Source organism: Oncorhynchus nerka, linkage group LG9a (genome assembly GCF_034236695.1).
Source record: "Oncorhynchus nerka isolate Pitt River linkage group LG9a, Oner_Uvic_2.0, whole genome shotgun sequence".
Classification (NCBI taxonomy): Eukaryota; Metazoa; Chordata; class Actinopteri; order Salmoniformes; family Salmonidae; genus Oncorhynchus; species Oncorhynchus nerka.
This window is the reverse complement of record NC_088404.1, coordinates 12,079,113-12,103,552: the sequence shown is the minus strand read 5'-3', so window position 1 is coordinate 12,103,552 and position 24,440 is coordinate 12,079,113. Positions and strand designations below refer to the sequence as shown.

General features: G+C 43.0%; 1 protein-coding gene across 1 annotated transcript; it reads right to left on the bottom strand.

Annotated features, from left to right (window-relative positions):
* Nucleotides 1-55: 55 nt before the first annotated feature.
* On the bottom strand, nt 56-24,426 carry LOC115133930 (rab GDP dissociation inhibitor beta-like). Its single transcript, XM_029667371.2, has 11 exons — nt 24,278-24,426; nt 23,182-23,289; nt 21,523-21,622; nt 21,212-21,346; nt 19,934-20,132; nt 18,361-18,492; nt 17,987-18,086; nt 12,890-13,061; nt 12,398-12,542; nt 716-770; nt 56-616 (listed from the first exon to the last, which is right to left on the bottom strand). Exons 1-11 carry the CDS (start codon nt 24,320-24,322, stop codon nt 461-463), a joined length of 1,347 nt encoding a protein of 448 aa, XP_029523231.1. The 5' UTR covers nt 24,323-24,426; the 3' UTR covers nt 56-460.
* Between the last annotated feature and the right edge of the window lie 14 nt (nt 24,427-24,440).

Sequence of the window (24,440 nt, the reverse complement as noted above, 5' to 3'; positions counted from 1 at the left end):
CTCATCTTTTCTTTTCAACCACATACATGCAACAAAAAAGAAAAGTGACCACGGCTCTTTTCTCTATCCCAGGTAAAATACATCTTTATTTCACTTTAACAACAGAATAGTGCCTTATGTAAAAAATACAATTTATATCACATTTATATTGTCTATTTATAAACCCGAAAAAAAAACAATTATTTGTCGACATTCACATTTGTCAGAAAGTGAAGAAACCTTCATGATGTCACGCAATGTGATAATTGCATGTTTTTAACTAACTGTCAAGCAAATTAGCCTACAAAACGCAGCCATCACAAATTGTTCGCTTATTAGTAAAACATATTTCATTCTTCTTTTTTCTACAAATGTATTTCCATTGTTTTAAAGGGTCATAGATACAGATTCCAACAATACATTTGGATTATAAACCAGTTTGTTAAGATTTGGGAGTTGTCTGGACATGTTGGTTATACTATCACTGATCACCAGCGTCTCCAAAGATGTCGTTCTTCGTGCGCTCCATCTCTGCAAAGTCAAACTCAGTGCCCATCGCACGCTCGTAGATGTCCTTGATGTCGTCACAGGTGGTCTCAAAGTGGGTCGTTGCGTCATACGTACGTGAAATAAATATCTGCATAGACATCCCAGAAGCATAGAAGGGAAAAAGACATTTTGACCATGTAATAAATAAAATGAAGGCCAACATGAGGATTAGGACCAGTTCACTCACCTGGCTGTCTTTTCCCATGTCAGTTGGTGCATATTGATCACTGACGCTCACAAACCTGTGAGGAGAGAAGGTTTGAACAGGGTCAGAAAACATCAACGAATGGAGGATATGTTTCCAGGCCAGTGCAGTACATCTCAGTAGTGTGAAAACAGTATTTACAGCATTGTGTTCCAGTGATGAGCCCCTGTGCTAGTAGTAAAAAAACAGTTCGTACCATGGCATTGTTGAATACTCGTTTCTCATTGGCTTGAAGGGCATTCTTAGAGCATGCGTTATTTAAGCAATAAGGCGGTGTGGTATATGGCCAATATACCACGGCTAAGGGCTGTTCTTAGTCACGACGTAATGTGGAGTGCCTGGACACAGCCCTTAGCTGTGGTATATTGGCCATATACACCACAAACCCTGAGGTGCCTTATTGCTATTATAAACTGGTTACCAATGTAATTAGAGTAGTAAAAATGTTTTGCCGTACCCGTGGTATATGGTCTGATATACCATGGCTGTCAGCCAATCAGCATTCAGGGCTCGAACCACCCAGTTTATAATTCCCTTTACCAAACGAGTGGGTCTAATCCTGAATGCTGATTGGTTTAAACCGCATTCCAGCCGGTGTCTATTCCACAAGTTACCACCGGCTAAATCTATGACAGTAAAATGCCCATTTACTCTGTTCCATCTGACTGCACGATCCACTGTCTCATCATTAGAAACTTGATCTCCACTATAAAAAACATCTAGACATTATCTCACATTTCTCTTAGACTAGTTGTTGTCCACTATAAAAAACATCTAGACATTATCTCACATTTCTCTTAGACTAGTTGTTGTCCACTATAAAAAACATCTAGACATTATCTCACATTTCTCTTAGACTAGTTGTTGTCCACTATAAAAAACATCTAGACATTATCTCACATTTCTCTTAGACTAGCTGTTGTCCACTATAAAAAACATCTAGACATTATCTCACATTTCTTTTAGACCAACAGTCTTCAACAGCAGAGATTTGTATAAACCTGCTGTCTGTCTCTCCGACATTTGCAACATTGTTTCAGTATTCAAATTTGATCTCCAGCTTTCCCATAGTAATGAACGAGTTGGGAGTCAGACGAGACAGTCAGGCAGCGTTTTTCAGCCAGTCAAATCATGAATCAGCTGGCCTTATTTTTATGCATATATATATACACAGTATATCACAAAAGTGAGTACACCCCTAAGTGAAAATGTCCAAATTGGGCCCAAAGTGTCAATATTGTGTGGCCACCATCATTTTCCAACACTGCCTTAACCCTCTTGGACATGGAATTCACCAGAGCTTCACAGGTTGCCACTGGAGTCCTCTTCCACTCCTCCATGATGACATCACGGAGCTGGTGGATGTTAGAGACCTTGCACTCCTCCACCTTCCGTTTGAGGATGCCCCACAGATGCTCAATAGGGTTTAGGTCTGGAGACATGCTTGGCCAGTCCATCACCTTTACCCTCAGCTTCTTTAGCAAGGCAGTGGTCGTCTTGGAGGTGTGTTTGGGGTCGTTATCATGTTGGAATACTGCCCTGCGGCCCAGTCTCCGAAGGGAGGGGATCATGCTCTGCTTCAGTATGTCACAGTACATGTTGGCATTCATGGTTCCATCAATGAACTGTAGCTCCCCAGTGCTGGCAGCACTCATGCAGCCCCAGACCATGACACTCCCACCACCATGCTTGACTTTAGGCAAGACACACTTGTCTTTGTACTCCTCACCTGGTTGCCGCCACACACGCTTGACACCATCTGAACCAAATACGTTTATCTTGGTCTCATCAGACCAAAGGACATGGTTCCGGTAATCCATGTCCTTAGTCTGCTTGTCTTCAGCAAACTGTTTGCGGGCTTTCTTGTGCATCATCTTTAGAAGAGGCTTCCTTCTGGGACGACAGCCATGCAGACCAATTTGATGCAGTGTACGGCGTATGGTCTGAGCACTGACAGGCTGACCCCCCACCCCTTAAACCTCTGCAGCAATGCTGGCAGCACTCATACGTCTATTTCCCAAAGACAACCTCTGGATATGACGCTGAGCACGTGCACTCAACTTCTTTGGTCGACCATGGCGAGGCCTGTTCTGAGTGGAACCTGTCCAGTTAAACCGCTGTATGGTCTTGGCCACCGTGCTGCAGCTCAGTTTCAGGGTCTTGGCAATCTTCTTATAGCCCAGGCCATCTTTATCTAGAGCAACAATTCTTTTAAAAAAAAATTTTATGAGGGAGTGTGAGAGCGATGACACCAAATTTAACACACCTGCTCCCCATTCACACCTGAGACCTTGTAACCCTAATGAGTCACATGACACCGGGGAGGGAAAATGGCTAATTGGGCCAAATTTGGACATGTTCACTTACTCACTTTTGTTGCCAGCAGTTTAGACATGAATGTACAACAACAAAAACAACAACAAAAAGTCTGCAAACAAGCAAAACACCGGGCCACGAACGGTGTGTTTTTACAATAACGCGTTGGTAATAATTCCCTTGTTTACTTTAACCATTTGTACATTGTTACAACACTGTATATATATATATATATATATATATACATACATAATGACATTTTTAATGTCTTTATTGTTTTGAAACTTCTGTATGTGTAATGTTTACTGTTCATTTTTATTGATTATTTCACTTTTGTATATTATCTACATCACTTGCTTTGGCAATGTTAACACATGTTTCCCATGACAATAAATCCCCTTGAATTGAATTAGGCATTATTTGTTAGACCGCAACTTCTGGGGTAGCTAGCTAGCTTTAGCGTGGTACCTAGCTAGCACCAATCCAACCAGCCTAAAAACAATGACCAGTAGAAAATGCAGTCATTTTCATTATTCTTAGCAATGATTTAGGAATCCTTGTGAATAAGTATTAGCTAGGTAGTCAATTGTTTGCCTATTGAAATGTAACTAGCTAGCCAGCTACTTAAACCCTGTTGCCCAAAGCGATAAGCAGCCAGCTCGCTTCATCTAGTGAGATTCGACCGGACCGGGTTATGTGTTGTGAAGCTAGCCACAATAAGGATTAGGCACAATAGTGGAACTTCAAAATAAAAGTACCTATTTGAAAGTGATGCAGAAGGTTACAATTGGTGGAATTATGCCATATTTAGACTAGATAATGTTAAACAAGGTTGGAATGTGAGTCTACTCTGTGACACCCACAGAACACAACTGTGAAGAGTTTACGCAAATATTAGCGTTGTAGCTCTTATCGCGGGACTGTGACTGTGTGAAATCACCTCCCCAGTCAGTCTATTGTGTGTATTGACATTCATATTGCCCTGTACAGTTTTACCTAAGGATTGGGGATCAATGAAATGGGGTATCAGTCTACTCAATACCCAATATATTCCCCCCCAACATCCTCCTCAGTTATCAGACTCCAAAACATCCACGCAGTATTGTTTTTCCTCTGGAATAGTGTTCAATACACATAGGTTGAAAATAAATGTGGCTAGATTCCCAGTTGTTTCAGAGTCCCGCAATAAGAGAACACTAATGTTCTCTGGGTGTCATTGAGTAGACTGATACCCTATGTCGTTGATCCACAATCCATAGGTAAGGCTGTGCAGTGAAATAAGTAATAAGCCCCCAATGCAATTCTAAAGAATAATACAGTCATTGTGATTTCAACAGAATTTTGTCAAATGAACAAATTATTGTCTTTTGTTAATTTTATATAAACATTCCATCCTCATTTAGCATGATCTATTTAATTATGGCATAATTCTACTATTTGTTTGCATCACTGTCAATTACATACTTTTATTTTTAAGGCTAACCACAAAGTCCACTATTGTGGCTAGCTTCACATAAATGGATCCACCCACCATTAATCAACTAAGAACTGTCTTATAAATTAGGGTTATTTTAGATGATGATAGCTAGCTAACTATATTGCTACCGAAACAGATGTCGTTTTCTATGTTTTTGGGGGAAGAACATTGTTTGCTGAAGCTGAAGTTGGAGACTTATCTCCCTCACTAACTTCAAACATCTGCTATCTGAGTAGCTAACCGATCGCTGCAGCTGTACATAGTCTATCGGCAAATAGCCTACCTGGTTAAATAAAGGTGAAATTAAATTTTAAAAATAAAAATCCATGAGCTAGCTACCTTTTTTTTTAATGACCAGCACTGTATGTGCGCGAGAACTTTACTAGCATCATAGCATACTGTACGTATCGATGAATCTTTGTGACATATGAAATACGAGTGATTGATTACACTATGTGTAATAACTACGTTAAAAAAATAATAAATGCGTTAAATTATTATGTGACGTATAGTTATATTCAGGTCCTGATTGGCCAACAATCTTATTTGACACGTTAAATTGTGTTATTTGACGTGTATCTTATTTGAAAAGACCCAAACGGTGTTCCATAGGCTGTGTCCATAGATGCAGAACAAAAAGACTGAACGACTGGGTCACGTCTCTAGCAACCGAACCGATAGAACGAACGATCAGCCGGCTTGGGAGCAACCCTAGATTTGTGTCTGGACTATATCTTGTGGAATTCATCACAATAACGTCTTTTGTGAAAATAAAGTATTAGTTAAAAGTTGCACCCTACTCATTCCAGGGTTTTTCTTTATTTTTACATTGTAAAATAATAGTGAAGACAATGCCAAGTGTGTGCAAAGTTGTCATCAAGGCGAAGGTTGGCTACTTTGAAAAATCTAAAATATATTTTGATTTGTTTAACACTTTTTTGGTTACTACATGATTCCATATGTTACTTCATAGTTTTGATGTCTTCACTATTATTCTACAATGTTGAAAATAAGAAAAACCCTTGAATGAGTAGGTGTGTCCAAACTTTTGACTGGTGCTGTATGTAAAATCCTTATTTGAATATGTTTGTCACTTTTACCATGTCCTCGATGCCAGTGTTTGAAGGATATATAAATCCTCGGGCATTATCACTTAAATAACGCACGGTACATACAGTTCAATAGTTCATTTTTACATGTTTTGTTTGAGCTACTTTTGGAAGCAAAAGTGGAATTGAAAACATTGTTATTGTTGAATTCTACTTTCATAATAGCAAGCTAGGACTGATGGTTTGGTTAGGTAAACTAGTAAGGCAGTTTAGTTACCTTTCAGGTAACTACTGTAGCTATATGGTAAACTTGCTAGCTAGCTACTTCACATTTACATGAGTTCTACGGAAATCAATGCAACTCTGGAAGGTCAGTTCCACTCCACTAGCGTGTCGTGGAACACACTTTTCCTTACACTGCATAGCCCCCTGTTGACTATCCCTTACATAACAGTATAATAGTTACAGTAGTAAACCAAAAATCGAATTGTATTTGTCACATGCTTCGTAAACAACAGGTGTAGACTAACAGTAGCTAGGTTTCTATCCAATTGGTGACAGATTTTCATTTTCCAACCATGGTGTTTCCACCAAACGGACTTGTTCAGTGAGACACGCCTGTCACACTGAACCCTACCCAGCAGGCCCCTCACACTGAACCCTACCCAGCAGGCCTCTCACACTGAACCCTACCCAGCAGGCCTGTCTCACTGAACCCTACCCAGCAGGTCTGTCTCACTGAACCCTAACCAGCAGGTCTGTCTCACTGAACCCTAACCAGCAGGTCTGTCTCACTGAACCCTACCCAGCAGGTCTGTCTCACTGAACCCTACCCAGCAGGTCTGTCTCACTGAACCCTACCCAGCAGGTCTGTCTCACTGAACCCTACCCAGCAGGTCTGTCTCACTGAACCCTACCCAGCAGGTCTGTCTCACTGAACCCTACCCAGCAGGTCTGTCTCACTGAACCCTACCCAGCAGGCCTGTCTCACTGAACCCTACCCAGCAGGCCTGTCTCACTGAACCCTACCCAGCAGGCCTCTCTCACTGAACCCTACCCAGCAGGTCTGTCTCACTGAACCCTACCCAGCAGGTCTGCCTCACTGAACCCTACCCAGCAGGTCTGTCTCACTGAACCCTACCCAGCAGGCCTGTCTCACTGAACCCTACCCAGCAGGTCTGTCTCACTGAACCCTACCCAGCAGGTCTCTCTCACTGAACCCTACCCAGCAGGCCTCTCACACTGAACCCTACCCAGCAGGTCTGTCTCACTGAACCCTACCCAGCAGGTCTGTCTCACTGAACCCTACCCAGCAGGCCTGTCTCACTGAACCCTACCCAGCAGGCCTGTCTCACTGAACCCTACCCAGCAGGCCTCTCTCACTGAACCCTACCCAGCAGGCCTCTCTCACTGAACCCTACCCAGCAGGCCTCTCTCACTGAACCCTACCCAGCAGGCCTCTCTCACTGAACCCTACCCAGCAGGCCTCTCTCACTGAACCCTACCCAGCAGGCCTCTCTCACTGAACCCTACCCAGCAGGTCTGTCTCACTGAACCCTACCCAGCAGGTCTCTCTCACTGAACCCTACCCAGCAGGCCTCTCACACTGAACCCTACCCAGCAGGTCTGTCTCACTGAACCCTACCCAGCAGGTCTGTCTCACTGAACCCTACCCAGCAGGCCTGTCTCACTGAACCCTACCCAGCAGGCCTGTCTCACTGAACCCTACCCAGCAGGCCTCTCTCACTGAACCCTACCCAGCAGGCCTCTCTCACTGAACCCTACCCAGCAGGCCTCTCTCACTGAACCCTACCCAGCAGGCCTCTCTCACTGAACCCTACCCAGCAGGCCTCTCTCACTGAACCCTACCCAGCAGGCCTCTCTCACTGAACCCTACCCAGCAGGCCTCTCTCACTGAACCCTACCCAGCAGGTCTGTCTCACTGAACCCTACCCAGCAGGCCTCTCTCACTGAACCCTACCCAGCAGGCCTCTCTCACTGAACCCTACCCAGCAGGCCTCTCTCACTGAACCCTACCCAGCAGGCCTCTCTCACTGAACCCTACCCAGCAGGCCTGTCTCACTGAACCCTACCCAGCAGGTCTGTCTCACTGAACCCTACCCAGCAGGTCTGTCTCACTGAACCCTACCCAGCAGGTCTCTCACACTGAACCCTACCCAGCAGGCCTCTCACACTGAACCCTACCCAGCAGGTCTGTTTCACTGAACCCTACCCAGCAGGCCTGTCTCACTGAACCCTACCCAGCAGGCCTGTCTCACTGAACCCTACCCAGCAGGCCTGTCTCACTGAACCCTACCCAGCAGGCCTGTCTCACTGAACCCTACCCAGCAGGTCTGTCTCACTGAACCCTACCCAGCAGGTCTCTCACACTGAACCCTACCCAGCAGGCCTCTCACACTGAACCCTACCCAGCAGGTCTGTTTCACTGAACCCTACCCAGCAGGTCTGTCTCACTGAACCCTACCCAGCAGGCCTGTCTCACTGAACCCTACCCAGCAGGCCTGTCTCACTGAACCCTACCCAGCAGGCCTGTCACACTGAACCCTACCCAGCAGGCCTGTCTCACTGAACCCTACCCAGCAGGCCTGTCTCACTGAACCCTACCCAGCAGGCCTGTCTCACTGAACCCTACCCAGCAGGCCTGTCTCACTGAACCCTACCCAGCAGGCCTGTCTCACTGAACCCTACCCAGCAGGCCTGTCTCACTGAACCCTACCCAGCAGGTCTGTCTCACTGAACCCTACCCAGCAGGTCTGTCTCACTGAACCCTACCCAGCAGGCCTGTCTCACTGAACCCTACCCAGCAGGCCTGTCTCACTGAACCCTACCCAGCAGGCCTCTCACTGAACCCTACCCAGCAGGTCTGTCTCACTGAACCCTACCCAGCAGGTCTGTCTCACTGAACCCTACCCAGCAGGTCTGTCTCACTGAACCCTACCCAGCAGGTCTGTCTCACTGAACCCTACCCAGATTTTGTTTATATAATACATAAATAAATAATACATAAATATATAATACAACACGTCGCACATTTTCTTACTGCACCAGACACCTTAGTTTGAGTTAAAAATTGCACAACTAAAAATATTTGGCAAAAACATCAACATGACTGATTTCTTGAGTGATCTTAGATTCATTCTGGGGATTTTGAGAGAGTTAAATTGGCTTCCACATCTAGTGTCTCGTGGGGGACAAACATCAATAACCGAACGTGGAAATCGTTCAGGAAACACACCTCCATGACTGTGGAATAGAATTGTTCTAATGGGCAACAGAAAAACACGTGCCAAACGGCGTGTTCAGTGGCTCTACATTTTCATTTACTGAAAAAAAAATATGTAAAGTTAAATGTGTTTCCATCACATGTTCAACTCTACTGGTAGTTTTATCAGAAATAGCAAATGTACCTACAGTACTATGGTCTTGGCACGCGCGCTCTAGCCAACAGCTCGCAGATACAGTGCAGGTAGGCTGTATGGGTAGACTAGACTGCATGATGACATTATTATGGATGAGCGAGAATATATGTTTATTTGTCAAAAGTCAAGCATCGACCATCAGGTCACCAGAATAAGACCTTCGATAATTATTGGAAAGAATAATCAAGATCACTTTCACCCCCCTGTGAAGATCTTAATTTATGTCGTCTGTACACCGAATAAACTACATGGTTTCCCGAGTTGTAATGTGAATACCAAACACTCTATTATCGCGTGAAGTATACTTCGATATGATGGTTATTATAGCAACATTTGCACATAAAGGCATTTCCAACTGCCATTTCTCGCTAATTAATTATAACGACAAAACATTTCCAACATGTCGAATGAATAAATGACCTGTCGGTATATATACAAATGTACCGAAACTTCCTGTTTCCATCACAACTGTCGTTGCCATCACAACTGTCGTGGTTTTTATACGGTATGACTTGACTCGCATAAAAACGTGGTGACTGAAATGCTTACTTACTTACGGGCCCTAGATAGATCAATACACACAGTGTACAAAACATTAGGAACACCTGCACTTTCCATGAACTATCCAGATGAAAGATTTGATCACTTATTGATGTAAATTTGTTAAATCCACTTCAAAATCAGTGTAGATGAAGGGGATGAGACCTGTTAAATAAGGATTTTTAAGCCTGCAGACAATTGACTGTGTGTGCCATTAAGAGGGTTAATGGGCGAGACCAAATATTTAAAAGTGCCTTCAGAAAGTATTCACACCCCTTGACTTTTTCTACATCTTGTTGTGTTTACAGGCCGAATTTACAATATATTAAAATGTAGATATGTTTTTGTCACTAGCCTGCCTACCCATTATGTCAAAGTGGAATTATGTTTTTTTAAATTTGAACAAATTTTTTTTTTAAATGAAAAGCTGAAATGTATTGAGTGAATAATTATTCAAACCCTTTGTTATGGCAAGCCTAAATAAATTCAGTAGTAAAAATTTGCTTAAACAAGTCACATTATAAATTGCATGGATTTTTTTGAATGACTACCTAATCTCTGTAACCCACACATAATTGTAAAGTCCCTCAGTCAAGCAGTGAATTTCAAACACAGATTAAATCACAAAGACCAGGGAGATTTTCCAATGCCTCGCAAAGGGCACCTAATTGCTAAATGGATAAAAAAAAAATGTGTATCAATACAGGCATCCTTCCTAACTCAGTTGCTGGGGGCAGGGATTTCACCATGAGGCCAATGGTGACTTTAAAACAGTTGAAGTTTAATGGCTGTGATAGGAGAAAACTGAGGATGGATCAACAGGGTAGTTACTCCACAATAGTAACCTAAATTACAGAGTGAAAAGGAAGCGTGTACAGGATAAAACTATTACAAAACATGCATCCTGTTTGCAACAAGGCAAAACATGTGGCAAAGCGGTTAACACTTTGTATTCAGGACAAAAAGTTGTGTTTGGGGCAAATCCAAGACAACACACTACTGAGTATCACTCTCCATATTTTCAAGCATAGTGGTTGATGAATCATGTTATGGATATGCTTGCAATCATTAAGGATTAGGGAGTTTGTCAAGTCCTGACCGTAGTTCCTTTTTTATGTCTCTATTTTGGTTTGGTCAGGGCGTGAGTTGGGGTGGGCATTCTGTTTTGTTCTGTGTGTTGTATTTCTATGTGTTGGGCCTGGTATGGTTCCCAATCAGAGGCAGCTGTCATTCGTTGTCTCTGATTGAGAACCATACTTAGGTAGCCTGTTCCCACCTGTGTTTGTGGGTAGTTGTTTTCTGTTTTTGTATTCTGTACCAGACAGAACTGTTTCGGTCATTCTCTTTTGTTGTTTTTTCATTCAGCGTTCAATTCCTAAACAAAGATGAACACGTAGCACGCTGCACCTTGGTCCTCACCTTCTTCAACCCACGACAGCCGTTACAGTTTCAGGATATAACAAGTAAACAGAATGGGAGCTAAGCACTTGCAAAATCTGGTTCAGTATACATAAATTCAACTAATTTGAAAGAGCTTGAAGAATTTTGAAAAATAAAATAAATAAAATGGCAAATTTTTCACAATCGAGGTGTGGAAAGCTCTTAATAAGACTTACCCAGAAAGCCTCACAACTGTAATCGCTGCCAAAGGTTATTCTACAAAGTACTGACTCAGGGGTATGAATACTTAAGTAAATTAGATATCGAATATTTCATGTTCAATAAATTAGCAAACATTTCTAAAAGCATGTTTTCACTTTATCATCATGGGGTATTGTGTCTAGATGGGTAAAAAAAAAAAATCCATTAAGAATTCAGGTTGTAACAACAAGAGTTGGATAAGTCAAGGGGAAAGAATCCTTTCAATATGTGTGTGTTGGTGTAAGTATGTGCGAGTGTGTGGGTTGAGTCCAGTATGTGTGCTTAGAGTCAGTGCAAGAGTTAGTAAAAAAAAAAAGAAATGTCCAGTTAGACATTTGATTAGCTATTTATCTGTCTTATTAAGCAGTTGTTTCCAGACTTGGTGCTACCACTTGGTGCTACCACTTGCCGTGCGGTAGCAGAGATTACGGTATATGGCTTGGGTGACTGGAGTCTGGGGGCATTCCTCTGACACCGCCTGGTATTAAAGTCCTGGATGGCAGGGTGCTGACCTCAATCCTGTATAAAATTTGTGGGCAGAAACCTAACTGTGTGCGAGCAAGGAGGCCTACAAACCTGACTCAGTTACACCAGCCCTGTCAGGAGGAATGGGCCAAAATTCACCCAATTTAATGTGGGAAGATTGTGGAAGGCTACCCGAAACGTTTGACCCAAGTTAAACAATTTAAAGGCAATGCTACCAAATACTAATTGAGTGTATGTAAACTTCTGACCCACTGGGAATGTGATGAAAGAAATAAAAGCTGAAATAAACCATTCTCTCTACTATTATTCTGACATTTCACATTCTTAAAATAAAGTGGTGATCCTAACTGACCTAAAACAAGGATTTTTTTACTAGGATTAAATGTCAGGAATTGTGAAAAACTGAGTTTAAATGTATTTGGCTAAGGTGTATGTAAACTTCTGACTTCAAATGTACATATTTTTACTATATATATATATAATATATATGAGTGTTACAGGGCGATAGTCATTTAGGTAAGTTATCTTGGCGTTCTTGGACACATGGACTATGGTGGTTTACTCAAAACAAGTTGGTATTACAGACCGGGTCAGGGATTGGTTGAAAATGTCAGTGAAGACCCTTTACTAACTAGACACTAGTGTAACAGTACAGGAGTATAACAGTGTATCTTATAGTAGAGTACAGTATAGCAACATAGAATCAAAAGCCTACTTCTGTTCAATGGGCTCCAGGAGATCCAGGGCTGGCTTGAGTTCCTTCTCTGGGTCGTTAGTCTCCACTACGCTGCTGGCGATGGCAATGTACTTGCCCTGCGCTGCCACGTTGTGGGCCGAGGAGATCATACACACGTAGATGTCTGCGACAAAAAACACAAGAGACCAGTGACAAACACCCTCAACTAAGCTCCACTGCCTTGTGTTCAGTAGGGTGTAAAAAAAGTAGCAAAACGTTTTGAAAACAGAAAAAAAAGCCATCTGCGTTTCTTCCAGGTAGACCATCCCTGTTTCTGTTTTCTTCCGTTTGGTGCCGAATGAACACAGGCGATGCCATTCAAAAAAAGTCACAACAATGACAACTTAATTTCACACGCACAAGAATTGATGAAATGCTCATGTACTGCTTATGAATGTGGGTATGTATGGGTTATAAATGTGTTACGAAGTCCTTATGTAGGCTAGGTACCCTAGTATCCAGGGATCTCACCATGTTTCCTGTTGACCTGGATCTGAGGGATGATGATCTGGCAGGAGTTGACGTCGCCGGTGTTCTTGATGGGGTGGCTCATGACACAGATGATACGGACCACTTGGCCGACCTTGCTGACTCTGTCCGTGATGTAGCTGGGGTCACAGATCAGCTGCTTACAGCGAGCTATCTGGAGAGGGAAGGAGAGATGGTAGCGTTTAGGGTTTATAATTCAGGTGAGGGTGGGTTCAGGGTTAAGTTCATCTAATCTAATTTTATTGGTCACATACACATGGTTAGCAGATGTTAACGCGAGTGTAGCGAAATGCTTGTGCTTTTAGTTCCGACCGTGCAGTAATATCGAACAAGTAATCTAACAATTTCACAACAACTACCTTATACACACACAAGTGTAAAGGAATGAATAAGAATATGTACATAAAAATATATGGATGAGCGATGGCCGAACGGCATAGGCAAGATGCAGTAGATGGTATAGAGTACAGTATATACATATGAGATGAGTAATGTAGGGTATGTAAACATTATATAAAGTGGCATTGTTTAAAGTGACTAGTGATACATTTATTACATCCAATGTTTTATTATTAAAGTGGCTAGAGATTTGAGTCAGTATGTTGGCAGCAGCCACTCAATGTTAGTGATGGCTGTTTAACAGTCTGATGGCCTTGAGATAGAAGCTGTTTTTCATTCTCTCGGTCCCAGCTTTGATGCACCTGTACTGACCTCGCCTTCAGGATGATAGCGGGGTGAACAGACAGTGGCTCGGGCAGTTGTTGTCCTTGATTTTTTTGGCCTTCCAATGACATCGGGTGGTTTAGGTGTCCTGAAGGGCAAGTAGTTTGCCCCTGGTGATGCGTTGTGCAGACCTCACTACCCTCTGGAGAGCCTTACGGTTGTCGGCGGAGCAGTTGCCGTACCAGGCGGTGATACAGCCCGTCAGGATGCTCTCGATTGTGCAACTGTAAAAGTTTGTGAGTGTTTTCAGTGACAAGACAAATTTCTTCAGCCTCCTGAGGTTGTGGGTGGACCATTTCAGTTTGTCCGTGATGTGTACGCCGAGGAACAAAAAACAAATTCCACCTTCTCCACTACTACTGTCTCGTCGATGTGGATAGGGGGGTGATCTCTCTGTTGTTTCCTGAAGTCCACGATCATCTCCTTTGTTTTGTTGACATTGAGTGTGAGGTTATTTTCCTGACACCACACTCCGAGGGCCCTCACCTCCTCCCTGTAGGCCGTCTCGTCGTTGTTGGTAATCAAGCCTAAGACTGTCGTGTCATCTGCAAACTTGATGATTGAGTTGGAGCCGTGCATGGCCACGCAGTCATGGGTGAACAGGGAGTACAGGAGAGGGCTGAGAATGCACCCTTGTGGGGCCCCAGTGTTGAGGATCAGCGGGGTGGAGATGTTGTTTCCTACCCTCACCACCTGGGGGCGGCCCGTCAGAAAGTCCAGGACCCAGTTGCACAGGGCGGGGTCGAGACCCAGGGTCTCGAGCTTAATGACGAGTTTGGAGGGTTCTATGGTGTTAAATGCTGAGCTGTAATCAATGAACAGCATTCTTACATAGGCATTCTTCTTGTCCAGATGGGTTAGGGCAGTGTGCAGTGTGATTGCGATTGTGTCGTCTGTGGACCTATTGGTGCGGTAAGCAAATTGGAGTTGGTCTAGGGCGTCAGGTAGGGCACTTCATGATGACGGAAGTGAGTGCTATGGGGTGATAGTTGTTTAGCTCAGTTACCTTAGCTTTCTTGGGAACAGGAACAATGGTGGCCCTCTTGATGCATGTGGGAACAGCAGACTAGGATAGGGATTGATTGAATATGTCCGTATACACACCAGCCAGCTGGTCTGTGCATGTTCTGAGGCTAGGGATGCCGTCTGGGCCGGCAGCCTTGCGAGGCTTAACACATTTAAATGTTTTACTCACATTGGCTGCGGTGGAGGAGAGCCTGCAGGTTTTGGTAGCGGGCCTGTCAGTGGCACTGTATTGTCCTCAACGTGAGAAAAGCAGTTGTTTGGTCTGTCTGGGAGGGAGCAAGACATCCTGGTCCGTGACGGGGCTGTTTTTCTTTTGTAATCTGTGATTGACTGTAGACCCTGCCACATACCTCTTGTGTCAGCCGTTGAATTGCGACTCTACTTTGTCTCTGTACTGACGCTTAGCTTGTTTGATTGCCTTGCGGAGGGAATAGCGACACTGTTTGTATTCGGTCATGTTTCCGGTCGCTTTGCCATGATTAAAAGCAGTGGTTCATGCCATCAATCCACAGTTTCTGGTTGGGGAAGGTTTTAATAGTCACCGTGGATACAACATCACCGATGCACTTGCTAATAAACTTGCTCACTGAATCAGCATATACATCAATGTTGTTGTCTGAGGCTATCCGGAACATATCCCAGTCCATGTGATCGAAGCAATCTTGAAGCGTGGAATCAGATTGGTCGGACCAGCGTTGAACAGACCTGAGCAAGGACGTTTCCTGTTTTAGTTTCTGTCTATAGGCTGGGAGCAACAAAATGGAGTCCTGGTCAGATTTGCCGAAAGGAGGGAGGGCTTTGTATGCGTCGCAGAAGATAGAGTAACAATGATCCAGAGTTTTGCCAGCCCGGGTCGCACATTTAATATGCTGATAAAATTTAGGGAGCCTTGTTTTCAGATTAGCTTTGTTAAATTACCCAGCTACAATAAATGTAGCCTCAGGATATATGGTTTCCAGTTTACATAGAGTCAAATCAAGTTTGTTCAGGGTCATTGAGGTGTCTGCTTGAGGGGGGGGGGGGGGGGGGGGTTTACACGGCTGTGATTAAAATCGAAGACAATTCCCTTGGTATATAATGCGGTCGGCATTTGATTGTAAGGAATTCTAGGTCAGGTGAACAAAGACTTGAGTTCCTGTATGTTGCTATGATCACACCACGACTCGTTATCATAAGGCATACACCCCCACCCTTCTTCTTACCAGAGAGATGTTTGTTTCTGTCGGCGCGATGTGTGAAGCAGCCGGGTGGCTGTACGGATCCTGATAACGTATCCCGACTGAGCCATCTTTCCGTGAAACAGTGAATGTTACAATCTCTGATGTCTTCTCTGGAAGGCAACCCTTGCTCGAATTGAGTCTACCTTGTTCTCAAGAGACTGGACATTGGCTAGTAGTATACTCGGGAGCAGTGAGCGATGTGCCGTCTACGGAGCCTGACCAGAAGACCGCTCTGTCTGCCCCTTCTGCGGCACCGTTGTTTTGGGTCGCCTACTGGGATCAGATCTATTGTCCTGGGTGGTGGACCAAACAGAGGATCCGCTTCGGGAAAGCCGTATTCCTGGTGGTAATGTTGGTAAGTTGACGTTGCTCTTATATCCAATAGTTTTTCCCGGCTGTATGTAATAAGACTTCAGATTTCCTGGAGTAACAGTGTAAAAAAAATACATAAAAAAAAAATACTGCATAGTTTCCTAAGAACGCGAAGCAACCATCTCTGTCGGCACCATGTAAGAGATGGCGAACCGCCATCTGGAACCATTCAAATTTTGTCAGTTGTAAACACTGCCAAAAGACATTCACCGTGAGGAACTAATAGAAAACAATCATTATAAACTGGGTGGTTCAAGCCCTGAATGCTGATTGTATATATACTGTACCACGGCTATCAGCCAAATGTATCTGGACCCCCTTCAAATGAATGGATTTGGCTATTTCAGCCACACTTGTTGCCGACAGGTATAATAAAATTGAGCACACAGCCATGCAACCTCCATAGACAAACATTGGCAGTAGAATGGCCTTACTGAAGAGCTCAGTCACTTTCAATGCGCCACCGTCATAGGATGCCACCTTTCCAACAAGTCAGTTTGTCAAATTTCTGTCCTGCTAGAGCTGCCCCAGTCAACTGTAAGTGCTGTTATTGTGAAGTGGAAACGTCTAGAAGCAACAACGGTTCAGCCGCAAAGCGGTAGGCCACACAAGCTCACAGAACGGGACCGCTGAGTGCTGAAGCGCGTTAAAAATAGTCTGTCCTCAGTTGCAACACTCACTATAGAGTTCCAAACTGCAACTGGAAGCAATGTCAGCACAAGAACTGTTCGTCGGGAGATTCATGTAATGTGTTTCCATGGCCGAGCAGCAGCACACAAGCCTAAGATCACCATGCACAATGCCAAGCATCGGCTGGAGTGGTGTAAAGCGCACCGCCATTAGACACTGGAGCAGTGGAAACACGTTCTCTGGAGTGATGAATCACGCTTCACCATCTGGCACTCCGACTGGACAAATCTGGGTTTGGCGGATGCCAGGAGAACGCTACCTGTCCGAAAGCATAGTGCCAACTGTACATTTTGGTGGAGGAGGAATAATGGTCTGGGGCTGTTTTTGATGGGTCGGGCCAGGCCCCTTAGTTCCAGTGAAAGGAAATCTTAACGCTACAGCACTAAATGACACTCTAGATGATTCTGTGCTTCCACCGTTGTGGCAACAGTTTGGGGAAGGCCTTTTCATTTTTCAGCATGACAATGTCCCCATGCACAAAGCGACGTCAATACAGAAATGGTTTGTCGAGATCGGTGTGGAAGAACTGGCCTGCACCAGAGCCCTGACCTCAACCCCATCGAACACCTTTGGGATGAATTGGAATGCCGACTGTGAGCCAGGCCTAATTGCCCAAAATCAGTGCCCGACCTCACTAATGCTCGTGGCTGAATGGAAGCAAGTCCCCGCAGCAATGTTCCAACATCTAGTGGAAAGCCTTCCCAGAAGAGTGGAAGCTGTAATAGCATCAAAGGGGAACCAACTCCATATCAATGCCGACGAGCAGGTGTCCGCATATACTACATGACCAAAAATATATCAGATCCGATACCACGGGTATGAATCCCAAAGATTTTTGTACTGCTCTAACTAAGTTGGTAACCAGTTTATAATAGCAATAAGGCACCTCGGGGGTTTGTGATATATTGCCAATATACCACGGCTAAGGGCTGTGTCCAGGTCATACATAGGAACAGCCCTTAGCCGTGGTATATTGGCAATATATCACACCCCCCTCAGGTCTTATTGCTTAATTATAACATGAGGCAAAAATGTGACACAAACTCACCTCTCCCTCTGACTTGACCCCCACCACCTTTCCATTCTCCATAACAATCTCCTCTATGGGCTTGTTCAGCATGTAGGTGCCACCATAGATAGCACTCAACCTAGAGGGAGAGAAGTCAAGTCAAAGACACTGGTGAATGGTGGAGCATGGGATGGGTTAGTTAAGCAAAAGGCTAAAAACAGTCAAATCAGGGATGTGATCAGAACCACAGAACTAGAATGATTTATACGATCAGAACAACTGAAATCAGTAGGATATTGGTTTGGGAGTAAGTTAACTTCAACTCTAGTATGTACTGAAAACGATAGAGTCAGAAAAGCAGGAATTCTTGATTAATCAGGAACAATTACATAATACGGACAAAGTCATCTTACCTGGCAAAGCCTTGTGGCAGCTCCCCCAGGCCGTAGAGAGGGTAGAGGTAAGGACTCTTGCCATATCTGGCCAGAGACTCACTGTACAGTTTGATCCTATTGATAGTGTTGATGCAGGGCTGATCCAGGTAGCTGAGAGATCACACAAATACTAGATTGTAACAGTTACTTTGTTAAAATGTTCAGCATTTCACTGTAAGGTCTACTACCCCTTTAAATATGTGTACCTGCCTGAACACAGTGGACAGTCGCCCATCCTATTAATTCCCATCACTCAAGTTTCTAATAGTGTAGAGGACAAACATCGTACTCACCCCGAGCTCTCAAAATAAATAATAGTAAATAAAACACTAAATAAACCTCAAGAAACATCCACACGTATAGTAACGCTGATACACAAGAAACATCCACACGTATAGTAACGCTGATACACAAGAAACATCCACACGTATAGTAACGCTGATACACAAGAAACATCCACACGTATAGTAACGCTGATACACAAGAAACATCCACACGTATAGTAACGCTGATACACAAGAAACATCCACACGTATAGTAACGCTGATACACAAGAAACATCCACACGTATAGTAACGCTGATACACAAGAAACATCCACACGTATAGTAACGCTGATACACAAGAAACATCCACACGTATAGTAACGCTGATACACAAGAAACATCCACACGTATAGTAACGCTGATACACAAGAAACATCCACACGTATAGTAACGCTGATACACAAGAAACATCCACACGTATAGTAACGCTGATACACAAGAAACATCCACACGTATAGTAACGCTGATACACAAGAAACATCCACACGTATAGTAACGCTGATACACAAGAAACATCCACACGTATAGTAACGCTGATACACAAGAAACATCCACACGTATAGTAACGCTGATACACAAGAAACATCCACACGTATAGTAACGCTGATACACAAGAAACATCCACACGTATAGTAACGCTGATACACAAGAAACATCCACACGTATAGTAACGCTGATACACAAGAAACATCCACACGTATAGTAACGCTGATACACAAGAAACATCCACACGTATAGTAACGCTGATACACAAGAAACATCCACACGTATAGTAACGCTGATACACAAGAAACATCCACACGTATAGTAACGCTGATACACAAGAAACATCCACACGTATAGTAACGCTGATACACAAGAAACATCCACACGTATAGTAACGCTGATACACAAGAAACATCCACACGTATAGTAACGCTGATACACAAGAAACATCCACACGTATAGTAACGCTGATACACAAGAAACATCCACACGTATAGTAACGCTGATACACAAGAAACATCCACACGTATAGTAACGCTGATACACAAGAAACATCCACACGTATAGTAACGCTGATACACAAGAAACATCCACACGTATAGTAACGCTGATACACAAGAAACATCCACACGTATAGTAACGCTGATACACAAGAAACATCCACATGTATAATTAGATTATTATTATTATTATAATAATGTGGGTGCCTATATTTGTCCTATTTCAGACAAAGCCACTTACTCGTCTGTCCTGTAGAGAGCGAGGGCGTGACCAGTGAAGTCCATCACATCCTGGCCCAGGCTGAACTTCTTGTACAGGGCACGCATCGACGACTTGTTGGGGTCGACACCCTCCATGGTTTTGGGATCGCTCAAGTCGTAGTTGGCAACGAAGATCAAGAAGTTCCTAAACCGCCTCTTCTCAAAAATCCCCATCAAACCTGAGGTGTCAGGAAAGTCAGTCAGACAGAAATAGAAAAGGCTGCTGTGGTCTGAAATTAGACTAAGAATGTGGTCCTGTGTGGTTGTGGGTTCAATTGTAGATTTCATTCCTGTGGGGGTCGCATACGCATACAAAACAAATGGATGCGCTCAGAAATACTGTAAGTTTCTTGGGATAAAAGCTTTGGTTAAGTGGTATAGCTATAGCATAATATAATAGAATACGACTTACTAGACTTAACTTTTTCTCCTTGGGGAGCATAGGTCATCCACAAATAATCAACCGAGAAGATAGCATATACATACCAACAAATGTATGCACTCACTGTACTGTAAGTATCTTTGTGCTTAATGGCATAATAGTATAGGAATAAGCATGAGAATGCCATTGATATACACTGAGTGTACAAAACATTAAGAACACCTTCCTAATATTGCGCTGCACCCCCCGCTATTGCGCTCAGAACAGCCTCAATTTGTCAGGGCATGGACTCCACAAGGTGTTGAAAGCGTTTCCACAGGGATGCTGGCCCATGTTGACTCCACAAGGTGTTGAAAGCGTTCCACAGGGATGCTGGCCCATGTTGACTCCACAAGGTGTTGAAAGCGTTCCACAGGGATGCTGGCCCATGTTGACTCCACAAGGTGTTGAAAGCATTTCCACAGGGATGCTGGCCCATGTTGATCACAGTTGTGTCAAGTTGGCTGGATGTTCTTTGGGTCGTGAACCATTCTTGATACACATGGGGAACTGTTGAGCGTGAAAAACCCAGTAGCATTACAGTTCTTGACACAAACCGGTGTGCCTGGCACCTACTACCATACCCCGTTCAAAGGCACTTAAATAGTTTGCCTTGCCCATTCACCCTCTGAATGGCACACACAGACAATCCATGTCTCAATTGTCTCAAGGCTTAAAAATCCTTCTTTAAAAACTGTCTCCTCCCCTTCATCTACACTGATTGAAGTGGATTTAACGAGTGACATCAAGAAGGGATCTTAGCTTTCACCTGGTCAGTCTGTCACGGAAAGAACAGGTGTTCTTAATGTTCTGTACACTTAGTGCATATACACTCACTGGAGGCCAGTGCCTCTGTCTCAGTGACAGGCACTTTGTAGATGGCTCCCTTCTTGTAGACAAAGCTGCCCTCGATCACCTTGAAGTCCAGGTAACGGGTCACCTGAGTGATCAGCAACATCCTCACCAGCTGACCTGGGTACAGCCGAGAGAGGAAAAGAGACCTGATCATTAGGGCATGCAACGGAAAACATTTCTTATTGGACAAGGCCAGTTAGTCCCTTCCTGTTCCATTCCCTCCCCCGTGTGGTGGCTAATAAACACAACCCTGCACTCAGTATTATATCTAGAATGCCATATTGCTTTCCTACCATTGGCCATCAGGAACTTTGGGATGAGGTCCACGCTCCAGTCCCGACCTCTTCCCATGGACTCCGGAGGTTTACCTGGAAGGCTGAAGCGCTTGTACAACTGGAGGGGGACACGAAAAAAACAAAACAGGAATGATTAAACATTGTTATTTGTTATTACTGGTTGTTTTTATTTCTTTACCTACTTATTGTTCACCTAATTCCTTTTTTGTACTATTGGTTAGAACCTGTAAGTAAGCATTTAACTGTAAGGTCTACTATACCTGTTGTATTCAGCATTTCACTGTAAGGTCTACTACACCTGTTGTATTCGGCATTTCACTGTAAGGTCTACTACACCTGTTGTATTCGGCATTTCACTGTAAGGTCTACTACACCTGTTGTATTCGGCATTTCACTGTAAGGTCTACTACACCTGTTATATTCGGCGCACGTGACAAATAAACTTGGATTTGATTACTTAATTTCTTTGACAGTAAAACAGTGGTGTCAGTTTTTGAGTATCTCAAACTCAGCTGTGCCTCAAATATAATAATGAAATGTGACAGCATAGATAACATAACATGTCACTTACTCTATATCTGTGTGACAACATAGATAATAGAACATGTAACTCTATATCTGTGTGACAACATAGATAATAGAACATGTAACTCTATATCTGTGTGACAACATAGATAATAGAACATGTAACTCTATATCTGTGTGACAACATAGATAATAGAACATGTAACTCTATATCTGTGTGACAACATAGATAATAGAACATGTAACTCTATATCTGTGTGACAACATAGATAATAGAACATGTAACTCTATATCTGTGTGACAACATAGATAATAGAACATGTAACTCTATATCTGTGTGACAACATAGATAATAGAACATGTAACTCTATATCTGTGTGACAACATAGATAATAGAACATGTAACTCTATATCTGTGTGACAACATAGATAATAGAACATGTAACTCTATATTTGTGTGACAACATAGATAATAGAACATGTAACTCTATATCTGTGTGACAACATAGATAATAGAACATGTAACTCTATATCTGTGTGACAACATAGATAATAGAACATGTAACTCTATATCTGTGTGACAACATAGATAATAGAACATGTAACTCTATATCTGTGTGACAACATAGATAATAGAACATGTAACTCTATATCTGTGTGACAACATAGATAATAGAACATGTAACTCTATATCTGTGTGACAACATAGATAATAGAACATGTAACTCTATATTTGTGTGATAGCACCACATGATGTGGGTTGTTTTAGAACCACTGGTGTGTATTCATTAGTTGGATTCCGTTACAAAACATTTGGTTTACTACAAACAGAAAACGTTTTGCAACGGAAAAACAAGTTTCTATTGGACAAATTCAGGTAGGTCCCTCCCCGTTTGGTTCCGATTGGGTTCTAGAGTAAATGGTAAACGGTATCCATTGCAAAACGTTTTGCAAAGGATGAAACGTTTTGCAACGGAATTCGAATAATGAATACAGCCCAGGTTAATACCCTTTCCACACTACTGATCTGAGTTGAGCCAATTACTGGGCTGGCCTAGTTAATGCTTGACCAAAAGAAACCAGGACAGGCATGATAGCATGAAAATGGTCATCTTGTGTGCCTTCGCTTACGTCTTCCAGTGGTGTGATGGAAGCGCTCTCTGCACCATAGTACGAGTTCCTGTCCATATGAAGCACCTTCTTCCCCTTCACTGACATAATGCCAGACAGAATGCATTCCTTAGGAAATAAATAGATAGAAGTCAGATAGGTAAATTCGTTAAACAAAAAAATAAATGTATAAAAGTGATATTTTATGTTTTAGACAGATGTTTAAAGAACAATGTAAACAGTATAACAGCTAACACCACAACTAGCTAAACTGGCTACTAGTAGCTAGCTAGTGTAGCCAACTAGCTAACGTTAGCTACATTTTACTAAAGATTTTTTTTATAACTAAACCAAGATAGACCACAGCATGTCGTTTCCAATGTGAACACGTGAGCCATAGTGGGCAGAACAGGCAAGGAGGGGTGAAGAGTCAGGGACGTGTGAGCGAAATCCTATTGGCTCGTTCTACCATCATCTGCATATTTCCGTTAGGGAACGCCTAATGTGCAATAGCTCATTTCGCCTTTGCGTTCCTTCTAAACAACAATAATTAAAATAAAATAAAAACGTTCACAAAGGGTAAAGTCTACAAACCTTGGTCCACTATGTTCATAGCATATTTTAGTTTTGGCTACAGAAAACTGTATTGAGAACAAATGTTTTTGTCGATAAGAATTTGCAGAATGTCGGCCAAAATCCATCTCCTCCCACTGCCCGCCAGTGGGCTTCCTCTCACTGCCATATTTGGTAGTGAGTGGAAACGCCAGGCAGATGCTTCAGATTTATACATCCCTGTGAAATATCTGTCTCATTGTTCTGTGATTTTATTCTAGTTGAAAATAACAGGAAATACTAGTTATTGTACGTGAGCTGTCACTTGTTGTAGACTGTGGAATGTATCACCACAAACAGATAACACTACTGAAAAACAAAGCAGACACATTTCTGAAAATAACTTAAAATGGATATCTAACTAAAGAGAAAGCAAGCTAATTTAGCACTAGTTAGCCATGACATTAGCCTACAGATTAGCCTACACACCTAACTGTGACATGTCATGCATGAGCATGCTTCGACTTTTGGAAGTTCGTACTAATTGCTTTGTCCATTTTCTCACCGTTAAGCCGGTACCGAGAACGATAACATCATATTCTTCATCCATAGCTGAGTGTCCTTCTTTACTTTATTCCTACGGTTATTTATGTCAGTGAAAATGGAATGGCTGTTTGGTAGTTGAAAAGTTTTCCGGCACGCAGCGTATGATCCCTGCTAACGTACCT

Excerpts from the sequence above, each read along its gene's own strand:
- LOC115133930 (XM_029667371.2), bottom strand. The coding sequence starts at position 24,322 with ATGGATGAAGAATATGATGTTATCGTTCTCGGTACCGGCTTAACG. Across the intron at positions 18,087-18,360 it reads CTGCCACAAGGCTTTGCCAG|GTTGAGTGCTATCTATGGTG; the intron begins GTAAGATGACTT and ends CTCTCCCTCTAG. Across the intron at positions 13,062-17,986 it reads GGGTCAAGTCAGAGGGAGAG|ATAGCTCGCTGTAAGCAGCT; the intron begins GTGAGTTTGTGT and ends TTCCCTCTCCAG.